Source organism: Pezoporus occidentalis, unplaced genomic scaffold (assembly GCF_034315485.1).
Source record: "Pezoporus occidentalis ecotype Australia unplaced genomic scaffold, CSIRO_AGI_Poc_V1 ctg33, whole genome shotgun sequence".
NCBI lineage: Eukaryota > Metazoa > Chordata > Aves > Psittaciformes > Psittacidae > Pezoporus > Pezoporus occidentalis.
The window spans coordinates 4,270,279-4,284,926 of NW_026915268.1; the positions used below are offsets into that span (position 1 = coordinate 4,270,279).

Below are 14,648 nucleotides of genomic sequence, written 5' to 3' on the forward strand. Positions count from 1 at the left end.
ATTTATAAGTTCAAAGATAGATTAAGATTCTATTGAGTATTCCTGTCAAAAAGATTATGATCACAGTAATGCTTCTTCCAAAAAAGGTGCCATCCTGTCTTGTGTTCAAATTATTTGTATAGCATTCTTCTTGTCTATTTAGTCTGGTATTAGATTTAAGCACTCACCAGAGACTGCTGTCTGTTAGCAACCTTTGTTACGTACTGTGGGTTCTGATGTACTGTGAAAGGGAAGAATTTTTAAATCCCATGACAACAAGATATTTATCTTCGAAACAGTGAGAACTACTTGGTGAGATGGGGGAGCAGAGGCTTTCCAAAGGAAATTGATATGCTCAACAATCTTAAAGTAGTATTCACAGTAAGTGTTCTCCCATTTATCTTGCTTGTATTTGCAAATTGGCTTGTCTTTTCCCTGCGGTCACGGTCAGAACTCCTGAAGATTGAGCAAGGTGAAGAAGGAAGCAGAAGACATCTTAGCAACAGAACAAGATGACCAGTCACTGAGTGCTTTAAGGCAGTGACAATGCTTCAGTGACCTTTCTTGAAACCAGTTTGCTGCCTCCCGAATTTACTGTTTCCTTTATTATTTTTATCTGCTGTACCTCTTGATTGCTACTGTTTTCTCTGTGTTTCTGACCTTGTATTTTCTTCAACCTTTACACTGTCAGGTTTTCCATCCTTCTGTGGGCTCAGTTTGAGTGTGTTTGGTTTTTCTTTCGTTTTTCTTTTTTTGTTTTTTTTTAAATCCATTCATTACTGAGACTCTATTTATTAGTGGAGGTCCCATTTAGATTTCAGAACCTGCTTCTGCCTCAACTAATCCTTCAGTTCTTTTTCATTTGTATCTTAGGATCTTGGAAATAAAGACCTTAGCCGAGACAAAATTTATCTAGTTTGTCAAATAGTCCGAGTTGGAAGGATGGATCTTAGAGACAGTAACTCAAAGAAGTACACTCAAGGACTAAGACGGCCCTTTGGAGTGGCAGGTAACTGATGTCTCCTGTGCTGACTGTATCTGAGATAGGACCCAAGTAATACTTGTCAACGCTGGACAGTAGTATTCTGACATGCCTTGATAGGGTTGATATCAGTTGTCTTCCATGTTTGATTTTTTTAAGGCCATAATGGCTGCACATACATTAGCATTTTCAGGTCAGAAATGTGCTTTTGAATTTATTTTCCTAATAATTCATACTTACTGCTATGCAGCGCAAACCAAAACAGTGCTAGAGGATAGTAACAGAATTCTTTGCCGATGAAATAAAACCACAACTGTGTCCCAAGAGCACCACCAATGCACTCATACCTGTATTCGTGGGATTAGACCAAAAGTAGTCTGAAGTAATTCTCCCTTTACACAATGTCATGTCTGTAGTGTGGACTTTGTACTACATGTTCTGCCCCTAAGGTCTACCCCTATTGGGCTGCACTGCTTGCTAGTGGGATAAAAATAAGTCCATATTTAGCTAGAAGCACAAGGACATTAATGTACACCATGCAGAGAGAAGAGGAGCTATTTTGTGATGCTATTATATGTTTTGATGATTTTTCTGTTACTCTTCTAGTTATGGATATTACAGATATCATAAAAGGAAAAGCTGAGAGTGATGAAGAAAAGCAACATTTCATTCCCTTTCACCCGTAAGACAGTCACAGATACCTTTTTTTTTTAACAAACAAAAATATTTCTATGTTTTTGGCTGTAACAATCATGAAATGTTTCAGAAAAAGTAGTTTTTCCTTTTAATAACTTCATGATTTAATAGTGCTAATGATTTAAGTATCTGTTTAAAAGGCATTTAAGACTTAACAGGGGCTACTTAGTATATTAAATGAAGGTATATTTCTGTGAATGTGCTCCTTCAGACAGCTGGTCCTGTTTAACAAAACCTGAGTAAAACAGTTACACATGCTCAACAGAAATCTTTACGCATATGGATGACTAGTACTTTATGCATGATTCTGGCTTGGATTTGTGAAAAATCTGTTAAAAATTGGGTTTCAGTTAAAAAGTAGTTGAATTGTCACCCATTAGCTGCCTTTAAAAGAAATGCCAGGCCAGCTGCCTGACAATATGATTATGATACTTGCAGATCAAATGGAGACATGCCAGTATCCACTGGAAACATATTTATGCATTCTACATAACACTGATGCTCTGTCAATCAGAGAATAAATTTAATTCTGCAAGACCTGTGCATGATGCACTCTCCTGTTGTTTCACTTGTTTAAAATTTGATTCACCACGTTTGTTATGTAAGAATTTGTTTCTCTTTGCAAAAGTAGCTGAAAATGGTTTAAGTTCGTCAGGCTTCTTATCAGGGAAAGAGGACTGGAGCAGCATGTTGGTGAATGCACTCACCTTGTGCATGCCTACAAAATAAGCTTTCATATTGTCACTTTGTCACAAAATGCTGTTCGTAAACTTGCTGACTGGATCTTTTTCACTTCAGTGGACACGCAAGGTGGATGTTAGTGGTCTGCAACTGGGAGTGACAGTTATGAGATTACAGAGTGTAACACAGTAAGGTGAAGTACTGCAAAGTGGACTGAGCCTTTTTGTCACTTCTGTTCCTAATGGGGTTCGATATATTTAGCACTTATTCCTAGTAGAAATTATTGTTTCTCCCACAGGGTAGTGGCAGAGAATGACTTTTTACACAGTCTCCTAAGCAAAGTCACTGCATCAAAAGGGGACAGTGGCGGACAAGGTAAAGTAAATTTGTTTTTTGATTTTAAGTAACAAGGTATTTTTGTGGAACTTCATTTTCGATGGTTTACCTTTTAGAGAGGGTCTGTTAGAGCTGTATCCCCACAATGGAGGTTGGTCAACTTTGATGGAAGTGAAGTAACAGGAGTTTGTGGCAGTATCTCATTTAAATTACTAGCTACAGTGTTGAATTACAGAACTTTCAGCTAAATGAAGTAGAGGAAATGAGTTCTTATCCCAATTTTGATGGGTGTTGGAGGCAATCATCTGAAGACAGATTTTTTTTTTTCCCTTTTTTTTCCTTGCCATGAATGTAATCTTTGTCGTCGTTGTTATTTTTCTCTCAATAGGTCTGTGGGTAACAGTGAAAATGCTTGTTGGAGATGTGATTCAAACTAGAAAGGACTATCCACATCTTGTAGACAGAACTACAGTTGTTGCTAGAAAGCTAGGATTTCCTGAAATCATCATGCCAGGTAGGAGGTGCTTTGTTCTGTAATAGGAATGGAGTTCTTTTCTCCCATTCCCTCAGGTAACGAGCATCAGTTGCAGTCTTATTTACTGATTTCTGTAATGGGTAACTCAGAGACCCCTTTGCATTCCCTCTTCATGGTAAGTTTTGTTCCAGTGTTAGAGGCTTATATAAAATACTTAAATTCTTGGAAAGTATTTTCTAGTACTGAAACAGAAAACCAAAATTATGACAGACAGGGATAATCCTAGCTGGTACATAGCTTTTTTTTTTTTTTTTTGGCTTCTAAATAGATTCTGGTGGATGCTTACTTGAATTTTAAATTAACCTTATTTTTATTGCAACTTATCACTGTCATTTAGTAATAATAAACATATGAGTTCACCATCTGTTGGGGTTTTTCTTTTGATTTATACTTTCCAATTCAAGTTGCAGTCTGTAGAGCTCCTTTATGAAAACAAACAAAACCACCACAAGACAACCCATGCCCCCCTTCAAGTCAAATCTCGATTCCTTTAAAAGGCGTATTGATTAGTTCAGAGGGGAAAACATATGAAGATTCCTCGCAAAAGAGAGCTGCAGAGCTAACAAAAATGAGTAATTGCCTCGTCAGCCACCTCACCAGCAGGTGTCAGTGCAGGACGGTTATTGCCTCGAGTCACTTTGAGGATTCTCATTTGGTTCGTGTCACATCGCAGTACCTGCTTAGCTAAGAATAACAGCTGAAAAATTAAGTTCAGGAGGAGAAAAATTGATTTTTATCTGTTTAACTGCAGAAAAAGTGGTACTCGTGTGACACTCAGGTGACCCCGTGCTCTCACAGCTTTTTCATTGATTTTTGTTACCTTTTCAATTTCTTGTGTAGGAGATATAAGAAATGACATTTATATTACATTGCTGTATGGAGATTTTGATAAATACAATAAAACAACTCAAAGAAACGTGGAAGTGATAATGTGTGTCTGTGACGAAGAAGGAAGAGTGATGCCAGTAAGTGTTCTTTTTCACGTATGATGGACATAGATACATGAGTTGCATTTTAGAAGTAACACTGCATTTTCTATAAAAATACCTTTGTACAAAACCTTACAGTTCCCCCACGTGTGACATCTTGTGACTGATAAGTTTCATGGTGTTTAAAGTGGCGTATCTATTAAAGTCTTATAAATGTCTTGCGTTAAACTGTACCAAGAAATACCATCGAATGACCTATTTTAGCTGTGCCAAGGAACAAATGCTGTTTCTGACAAATCTGCATCTCCAGGGATTTTCTTGTGGAAGTTCCCAGAGGAATGCAATTTGCCTGTTAAAATGTTAGAAGTACCATTTCTGCTATATAACAAACCATTGATTTGTGCCAGGAAGGCTGTGTCATTGTCCCTTGAAGGAAGTACATAGACAATAACTAAATTAGTGACAACAGAGGAGCGTAGTCACTGTGCATATATGACATAAATATTTACAGTGTGTTTTTGCTTCTCTAATTGCATTTTAAGGAATGTTTGCCCTTTCCTGAGGGTGTTTTAACACAAGGGGGATTTTTGGCCTTTCCTTTTCTGAGCTTTATACTGTTCATTAAATAAGTATTGTGATCATTAGGGTGGAATCATAAAGACACTTCTTGAGATGAAATGAAGATGGAGCAACTCACTGTGGTTCAGGACTTACTAAAATGGGTTTATGAACTACAATTAAATGCTTGACCTTAAGGGTATCTTTAAAGCTTGAATGAAGAAAACCCTAAACCCATGTAATGCTCGGAGTCCGCACAACAAATTGTAACCCTGATTACAAAACACTATCTATGAAAACACCTAACCACATGACTTGCATTTACAGACGTTAACTTTGTTAAATTGGCTTCAGCGATCTCTATTGACAGGTTATATGTTTAAAACACATATACCAGATATTTCTTAACGAAATTAACCTATTTGCAGTGCATTAAATATTGTATTCCAGTGTTATGCATGTTCAGTTCTACATGAGCATCTTTTCTCCAAATGCTAGGAGAAAGTGGATTTGTCACTTTGTCTACAAACTGAAATACATGTCCAGTTCGTGCTTGCTTTCTGTGGGTAATATGCCTTAGACGTGTTATGGCAACAGTTTTGAGAACTTAATTGAAATGCTGTTGAATGCAAATAGTCACAGAAGTAACTGATTTTCCCTCTTAGCCTAAAAACTCAATAAATTCAAACCTATGCGTTTGTATTAATTTCAGTGTTTCTGATTATCCATAGATCAAAACAGGTACATGTTCACTAAACAGCAGCCGGCTGGCTGTGCTTAGGTATCAAACTAGTTTCAGCTCAAGAGCTAGCACAAGATTTACTGTTGCATGTAAAAGGCATTGTGTTCCAGGTGAATGTCACAGAATCATTCAAACAAGCCTCTTGGTTGTGCTCCATTCAATGATTTGCACAAGTTAATCAGCCACTAAGCACTGTTTCTTCCCTCCTTTTGGTAAGAATGCTGTTTGCTTGGGAGCAGGGGACAAACCCGTGAATGAATACAGATCCGTTCTCTACTATCAAGTCAAGCAGCCTCGTTGGATGGAAACATTGAAGGTATGCTGTAGATACTTTCCACCTGCCTTTTCCTCTTCATTTCTTTTTACCTCACACAGAAAGTTGCATGGCATCAGCTTTTCCTGAAAAATAAAAATCGTTCCTGACTACAGCTGTAAGGATGGAGCCTTGCTCATACATCAGCTGTCAGATACATGGTTACTGAGGCTGAAAATTTGGCCTAGAAAACGATGTTAGGATTTTGTTTAGCAAAATAAATGAGGTCCTCTTAGATAACCTTATGTCCTAACATGGCTCATAAAGAATGAAACATTGCATTTGTTCTATTGCAGTGAGAGCATGCGGAGCTCCAGTTGCATGATTAAACCCACAAAACTCCCAAAGAAACAAAAACCCCATACAACCCATATTCCTTCTCCCCACTATTGTGACTAGAGGGGAAAAAAACCTGTCTTGGATATCTTCTAAGGCACACCAGTAATTATCTGGATTTAAAGTCTTTGACTGGAAAATGCTCAGAAGCTTCCAGCACTTCTTATAAAGCACGTCTCAGGCTTGCTAGCAGCTATGATTTTAAGATGACCATGGAAAGCAATATTGTCATGTATGACGAGTCCATAATTATTACACCAAGGTGTGTTGCTGAGATTGGGCAGCACAGGGAGGGAACGGAAGTTGGAACAGAAACTTATTTGTTGCTTTGAAAACATTGAGCCATTCTGGTCATTGCTTACCGTATTAGTTTTAAACATTAACAATTAGTTAATATGAAGGAGTGTTATGCAGTAAGGTTTTTAAAGGGAAATTGTGAATGAACACAAGGGAATACAAGTCTAAAGTTTCAGAACTGTAAACACGATAATGTGAAAGTTTGTTCCCATTCTTATACAGTTGAGCTTTTTTGTTATGTATTTTTTATAATTATACCTAAATTTTTCACTCAAATTTTCATACCTTTTTCACCTGTTTATTAAATTGGTTGTCAGTTTATATGTATGAAATATAAGTTTTGCAGAGCATAATTTGGTTCAGTTACCAGAGTAGATAATAAGGCTGCAGTGTGCTTATTTTCTGGTGTACAAGCACCTGTGTGTTTTAACTCGCTGGTTCTTTGGTGGTGCTAGACTTTGAGCAAAGTCTAACAGGTAATTGCTTATTAGCCAGCACTTCTGCTACTGTGAGCAGGCTCGATAGTTTTAAATGGGCTGTGGAAGGCATGGAGCCGGCAGAAGCGATGCTTATTTGGTCTAAAATAGGAGCTGGTTGGATGTGAAACCAGCTTCTGCCTCCCCCGTAACTCTACTTGTTATTTTCTGATTTTAAAAAAGGTAGCAGTCCCTATTGAAGACATGCAAAGGATACATCTGCGCTTCATGTTCAGACACAGGTCATCTCAAGAGTGTAAGTAGGGAATTTTACTTTAGTGAATATTCATTCATTAATTTATTCATTTCAGTCAACTGAAAATATTTTTCTTTGTAGCTAAAGATAAAGGAGAAAAGAATTTTGCAATGGCCTACATAAGGCTAATGAAGGAGGATGGAACAACTCTTCAGGATGGCACCCATGATTTGTTAGTCTTAAAGGTATTGGATCAATTTTTTTCTATCCCCCACAACACCTTTTTTCACACTGTTGTCTTGACTGCATTGTGTAATTTCTTAGTGAAGAATTTTCTATTATTCTGTCAAAGAGAAATATGGTTTTCATCTGAACAACAAAAAAATATAATATAACTTGTTCCATGGTGAGTAAACGTTGCTTCAAATTGTAATTAGGCAAAAATGGTTTCTAAGCACAGTGAGAAACAGCTACTCTTCCTACTGTCTTCATGGAAGTTGTGCTTTTGGCCTTCCATAGTATAGAGGAAATTATGCTAAAGCTCAGTACCTGGAAGGCGGAGAGGGGGAGGGAATTGTTTTGATTCATTTAGAATCTTTGTCACATGAATAATCAGGGAATGCAATCTTAGAGAATTGGTTGGTTGAAACTGCTCTGTGTAGCTACTCAGGTACAAAAGTGATAGTTTCAGGAAGTTGATTGAAATCACTTCCAATACAGAAGAAATTTTACTGTAGGTGTTCGTGATCTTTTCTATGAGCTAGTTTGCCTTAACATTAATGGCAGTCGAGATGCATATGACTAGATCAAGTAGTTTAGATAGTGCAACAAAAGTTTACGGCGGTGTAATAGTATTTATTTTCATTGCTGCTAACATTGGTAAATACTTAGACCATAAGGAAAATAACAATCCTGTTGTATGACTGTGTGGTTAATGTTGGTTATGAAATTCCATCTAATTAATTTCTCATCAAAGCAGTAATTTTTCCTTAAGTGATGCTATAGATGAGAAATGATAAATGGAGTTGACCCAGTTTGTTTGGGAGACGTAGACAGATTTTCTGACATGTGTTTGCCTATTCTAGTATTAAGAACAGTAACTGTAAACTCTAAAAGTTTCAAAGAGTCATACATCTGGCCTCTCAAAATAGGTGATTTGAAAACTGGAGTTTAAACAGTATACTTTATTTTTACTGCCTTCAGGCATTGAAACTTTTTGAGAGACTTTTGGATCAAAATGTCAAGCCTTTTCCCTTTTTTCTGTCTGACTTGTCTCAAAAAGAAGGAGTCAAGGTTTTCTTTGGGTTCCAAAAATTCTGAGAAGTAATTATTTGGCAGTCTTCATACAATCATAAGAGTTAGTAATCCTGTCTTGCTGCATAAGGATTTTGCCGTTGTCTGTCTAGGTCTCTATATAGTCAATTTGAAATCTTACTTCTTGTCTGAATAGGAAGTAGTCTGCACATCTACACAATTGGTCGCAGAACTACGGAGTGTTTTTCTAGATCCTGGTTTCTGCAGTTCCTTGTTTATGCACAATTGTAGACAAAGGGTCTGCAATTGAATCAGATCTGTGACAGTGCTTTAGGTTTAAGTGGCAGCTCTTAAACTCATTGGGGGAACTTTACTGGGCAGGGTTTCTGAAGAAAAATCGTATCTCTAAGCACTGAGTATATTTTTATTGTCTTTGTCTAAAAGCTGCTTTCCTGTCTGCAGGATGAATCAAAAGTTGAGATGCAAATAATCTGGGAGGGCTGTGGTATGCAACTTGATGAAATAAAGGGTGAAAAACACCTGTTGGCTCTCTGGTTTTCTGGCATTTATTCTACTGAACAGCATAAAATCTGCTATACCTGTGTCAGTTACTGCAGCATATTGTGTAATTTAAATACAATCTTACCATGCTCTGATATTTGATAGTGCTGATGTTCTTTCCCTATGCTGTCCTATTTTCTTCTTGTATGCGTACATCATAACTGTGTTGTGTGTATCCTGTGTACAGTCTTGAAGGTGATGCTCAATAGTCTATTGCGTTTTGTAGCTACTGACGTTTTAATGGCAAATCAGCTCTTTTACTGTGATGCTGATGTCACACCTCATAGTTTCTTATTGCACCTAAAAAATACATACTCTTTATAACTTCAATGAAGTATTTTCCCTGTGTGCTCATTGCAGCCTTTCTTGCTGACTAGCCTTGGCTCCTGGTTTACCTCTACTGAGTCACGTTGGGACTTAGGTATTCTTTGTCTTTTAGTTCATGTATTTAAGCCTGTAGGAACAGAGCTTTTTGTTTATTTCTTATGAAGTACAAAATAAATCTGATTTTAAATCCAGTGTGTGAAATATGTAATAAATGCTATGTTGCTTTTCAGGGGGACAGTAAAAAAATGGAGGATGCTAATGCTTATTTGACATTACCTTCTACACGTCAACACATAGAAAGTAAAGGAGTGACCATAGGCAGGAACTCGAGTATTGCAGGCGGGCTTTCAGTAAGCTCACGAGATGCATTTTATATTTCAACTCTTGTTTGTTCTACAAAGCTAACTCAGAATGGTATGTATCTTCTAAGCAGGTAGAAGCTTTAGAAAGCAGACATTTGCACAGATGATAAATCACATCTTAAATTTTATTGTCTGTCCATTTATTTTCTTCTAGTGGGGTTACTAGGTCTCTTGAAGTGGCGTATGAAGCCAGAGCTGCTTCAGGATAACCTGGAAAAACTGAAGATTGTGGATGGAGAGGAAGTTGTGAAGGTATATCTCTATCTAGTTATTTCTGTAATGGTTATTCTTTATGTCCTTTCATAGCATGACAGAAATAAAATGCTGCAGAGTTTCAAAAAGGAAAATAAAAGAAATTGAAGGGTCAGCTAGGTAAAGATAGGAACTTAAGGCAGCCTCGCAATTATACTTTCTTTAATGAGTTTCATTCAGTGTAATGCCTTTGTTAGGGACAGTTTGCAAAAGATTTCTATACTATTAAATTTGTGCTATTCTTCAAATACAAGCATTAGATGTCTCTGGAGAGAAGGAAGGAGGAAGGAGAACTTAAAATAGAAAAGAAGAAAAAAGTCAGCTTTGAATCAGGCCACAGTATATAAAGTGTTTTTTTAATCATCATGTATATGTGACAATAGCAACTGCTACTCAGTATCACTAAGAAACTAGGAATACAGTTTTAGATAGTTATGTCATTCATATAATATTTTTAGCTTTTCCATACTCTTTGAGATAGACATTTACAATTTCCTGCTCATGGTCTGAGGATTTAAGCTCTTAAAATTAAGGAAACTAGAGCCTAAATCCTTGGGAGTGTTTTCTGAATATAAGTGACTTTCAGTAAAGGCCTTTAAAATTCAAACTTGAGAGAAACCAGGTCTACTCTCTGAGAACTGACAGGTTGTATTGGTTGCCAGTTTGTCTTTTCATGTTGTTCTATAGTTTCTCCAAGATACGCTGGATGCCCTGTTTAACATCATGATGGAACATTCCCACAGTAATGAATACGATATTCTCGTCTTTGATGCACTGGTAAGAATCAGCACTGAAGGATTTTATTTGTCAAGAACCCTGTATTTCTGAATGGGCTATCAAGATGTTTATTTCAGGGAATGTTTTAAAATCTCTGCAGAACAGCTGGAATATTACTATTTTCACTGAAATGTAAATTTCTTTTAAAACTCCTAAATAATAGATGTAAAAAATATTTCAGAAGATTAATATTTAACATTTAAAATATGTCTTTATGAGAAATGCTGATTATGTCCATTTCTGTTTAGATCTATATCATAGGGCTTATTGCAGACCGTAAGTTTCAACATTTTAACACTGTTCTGGAAGCATATATCCAGCAGCATTTTAGTGCAACGTTGGCATACAAGTAAGTTTGTTTCCTTTGATTTCTCTTTTTTTGCTGAATCTCCATCATCACATTAAGCAAAGTAAATCGTGTTTGTGACTTTTCTGATGTAATTTATGGTGACTGTTGTTTTAATGCTGCTGTTTGCTTATCTGGAAATAAACCTGCCTCTGAGAGAGATATATGATTATGTGTAGGGTTGATTGACAGACAGTAATTAAGTTGTAGTTAAATGATTCTTTTGGTATTCATTTTCTCTTGTCTGAGCACTTCACCTGTATGCTGTCAAATTTGTTAAAATATACTTTGCTGTAAAGCCCCTCTCTATATTCTTGCCTTGGAATGCCTTAAGTGAGGACTTGAGGATGTCCTTAACCTGTTTATAAAGGTTTCCATGTCTTCTTTTACAGCAAACAAACTCATGGGGGAAAGAAATTTTCTGGGAACTGTCAAGTCTTCATGTGTAGCTCACAGTTAGCTGCTGCACCAGGCAGGTTTCAGCGCACTGAACTAGAATTTAGGTGTTTGTTATGTGGTCTGCTGTTAACTAGAGTCTGAGTATTTGTTACGTGGCCATGCAGTGGGCAGGTGGACAGGTTTGTGCTGGGGTTTGTTCCTTTTCTTTTATTTTCGGAGCATCCAGGTAATGCCCAGATGGGAAGACATGGCCTCATAGAAAAGAGTGAAAATGAAACTCTGCAGTCATGTTATACAGTAAATTTAACACTGGATTTTACTGTATCTAAACTAAGTTTTCCCAGATTATGGTAGGATAAAATTGCTTTGAATGATGAGGAACGATAACATCTTCTGTTAATGCTGATCTTGGCGAAGTGCTATAACAGGGTAGTTGTATTTTTTTAATCTACCTGAAGAGTTCTTCTGGCAGCTTAATGGGATGGCAGATTGAAGCTGAACTTGAATTTAGGATATGAATAGTAGATGGAAGACTTCAGCTGAAGGTTTGGAATAGTTGAGAATGTCTTGCAGTTTCCTGTGCTGAATTTGCATCAGTTCCAACTCAACAGGAAATGTCACACAGATTGAGCACTAGAACATGAATTTGCTGTGCTGAAAGGCAGTAGTGCACAATCAATCCTTTCTCACATTCTGGGAAAGCTGAAGTTAGCATTACTGGGCTCAGAAAGCTCAAGCGCATACTCCTCTTTAGTCCTCCGTCGCTCCGTATGTAATAAGCACGTTTAATTTAATGCTTTATATTATTGTGAAGGAAGAGAAGGTTGGCTGTGGACATTTGGGACAGCCTTATTTGCTTAAAGTATTTCTAAGATTTACCTAACTGGGAGTTTCTGATGATTTAATCAGTCACAGGGGCAAAATGATTTTTATGAGTATTCCCCCTATCGTGAGTTTCCTTGGCATCGTTGGTTCCATGCACACTGTGGAAGATGAACTGTGTTTCAAGTGTAGTTGACAATATCAACAGATAGCTATCTATGACCTAACTCATAGTTAGGAAGGAAACACTGTGTGTCAGGCATATTATGACATATTATGAAATTGTATTTTGGCCAGACTCTTGGTATACTAACTGGAGAAGACCTGTTTGTTATTCCGTTCCTATTTAGTTATCCATTTGTACCTAGCTTTTATACAGGACTTCACATTGACAGTTGAGGCACCTTGAGTGGACTGCCCCTGCATGCAGGTTGGATAAGTCTTGTTACAACTCACGACAAATTACTGAGCTGTGACCTCAGAGAAGCTGTAAAAAGGGGTAAATGGAAACACACAATGGGTGTAGCGCTCAGGAGGCTGAGAGGCTGAAAGTGTGATATTTTGGTCCTGAAATGTAAGTTAGGCTAGGGCAGTGGGGCTGAGGATGTGCCTGTTCGTTACACAGATGGAGAAAGAGATATTCACACACAGATGTATATATTCTCTGTGCGATTGTAAGCAGTTCTTGGTGCTATTATTTGCATGCAAGTCTGTTCCAAATATCATCATGATCATTTACTCGCGTTTCAACAGTCCAGTTGGTGAACTGTTAAGTCTCATCAACATGCAAGTGCTTGTTTGGTTTTTGTTGTTTTGGTTGGTTGCTTTGCTTTGCTTTGCTTAGGGTAGTGGATGGGATTTTTGTAGTGCTAGAGAAAAACCAAAGCAAACCAACAAAAAAACCTCACAAAAGAAAAATAGAAAACAAACTAAAAGCAACCCCCCAAATCCAACCACCCTTAATTCTTATAGCTGCAATAAGCTCAATATTATATCGTTATTAGCCAAATCATTTAAGATGAAACTATAACTATAAATTAAGGGTCTTAGTTTTAGATGAGCTTTTGCACTCTATCAGGTAGTGTGTTTAACAACAAATTGCCTTTGGATACAAAGCAAGGAAGTCTTTAAATGAAAGAAATGCTTTAAGCCGATATTGCTGTGTACCGGAATATTGTACTATTTTTACATGCAGTTAATTTAGAGCATGTCATAACATTGGGGGGTGTGTGCTTGACTAAGCAGAAACATTGATTTGGAGTAGCCAACCAAGTTAGAGAAGTTAATTAAGAAATTAATAATTATTTTTAAAATGTGTTCTAACCTCAGGAAATTAATGAGTGTTCTGAAGACATATCTGGATACCTCCAGCCGAGGGGAGCAATGCGAACCTATCCTGAGAACCCTGAAAGCACTGGAATATGTTTTCAAGTTCATTGTTAGATCAAGGACATTATTTTCACAGTAAGTACCCAGGCAATTGCCGTTTCACTTGCAGCTCAATAACAGGACTAGAAGTAAAGCTGAGAAACAGAAAATATTGCTTCCAGAACAGGACTGTATCTTTTGTTTTCACAAATAACACATAAAAACTGGTAACTAGCTCAAAATACAGACATGCTGGAATATTTTTTTGAGAGGGAATGTTCAAAAATCTGCTTTCTGATTCACAGTGTAAGTTCCAGAGACACGTTCGTCATCATCTGATACTGTTCAGTAACAGCAGCCGATTTCAAAGGGTGGTTATTCTTCGTGCCAGGTGACTTGGCCTAAGACCAATGGATGGCCAAATGTGACAGATGGCTTGAAGCTCGATGCTTGTCCTTGAGATCACAGTGTTCAGCAGCTCAGACTGTGCATAGAACAATTCGATCTTCAGTAATCATTGTCCATTTGCATTTAGAGTTTCAGATCTCCAGTTAAAGAATTTATATTTATGTTTTGGACACATATAAAAAGAGTGTAAAGCTGTGTAAAGAAGGAGATGATGCTTATAAGAATAGAACATTAGTAGTTCAAAGCTTTAGTTTAAATTTAAAGTTAAATTTTAAATTTAAGGTGTTGTGGCAAAAGGGGACAATTAGAGTTTTGGGGAAGGAAGCATCATGTGGAGGATTGTGGAAGATGTTTTGCATGGAAGAGTTTTGTTCTGGGGAGTACTTTAGTCATCGTTTTAATTCCTAGTAATAACTGCAGCAGCATTGGACAGTCTGGCAAATGAGGTCTGAAACTCTAAATTCAGTTGGACAATTATTATTGCAGGCAGTAATAGCTCTTGCAAACAGTAGCTTTGGGCAAATACAACCAACCAGTGAACAGTATCATCTGATACTGTATATTCTATCTGTGATTCTATTTGTCTCTAGATATTGTGATCTAACTTTTTGGAGACAATTTCCTATTGTCAGACTGGTCATGAAAATGAAGAAAATGTGGAAAAGAAATGGATTAATGTATTTTCTTCCCATGAGAAAAGTTAGGGTTTACGGCTG

At 37.1% G+C, this 14,648-nt stretch overlaps 1 protein-coding gene and 1 long non-coding RNA gene across 3 annotated transcripts in view; one reads left to right on the plus strand and one right to left on the minus strand.

Moving 5' to 3' along the window:
- The window catches only part of DOCK2 (dedicator of cytokinesis 2), a 167,157-nt gene that overhangs the window by 22,575 nt on the left and 129,934 nt on the right, over positions 1-14,648 (plus strand). For both annotated transcript variants that reach the window (XM_062629202.1, XM_062629203.1), the window contains exons 9-22: positions 279-360; positions 853-988; positions 1,568-1,643; positions 2,637-2,713; positions 3,063-3,188; positions 4,050-4,174; positions 5,656-5,754; positions 7,044-7,116; positions 7,198-7,301; positions 9,429-9,612; positions 9,715-9,812; positions 10,500-10,589; positions 10,838-10,938; positions 13,486-13,620. In XM_062629202.1, coding sequence (XP_062485186.1) covers positions 279-360; positions 853-988; positions 1,568-1,643; positions 2,637-2,713; positions 3,063-3,188; positions 4,050-4,174; positions 5,656-5,754; positions 7,044-7,116; positions 7,198-7,301; positions 9,429-9,612; positions 9,715-9,812; positions 10,500-10,589; positions 10,838-10,938; positions 13,486-13,620 — 1,506 coding nt within the window. The remainder of the gene's footprint in view (positions 1-278; positions 361-852; positions 989-1,567; positions 1,644-2,636; positions 2,714-3,062; positions 3,189-4,049; positions 4,175-5,655; positions 5,755-7,043; positions 7,117-7,197; positions 7,302-9,428; positions 9,613-9,714; positions 9,813-10,499; positions 10,590-10,837; positions 10,939-13,485; positions 13,621-14,648) is intronic.
- The window catches only part of LOC134169018 (uncharacterized), a 230,071-nt gene that overhangs the window by 2,771 nt on the left and 212,652 nt on the right, over positions 1-14,648 (minus strand). The gene's annotated exons all lie outside the window — the stretch shown is intronic.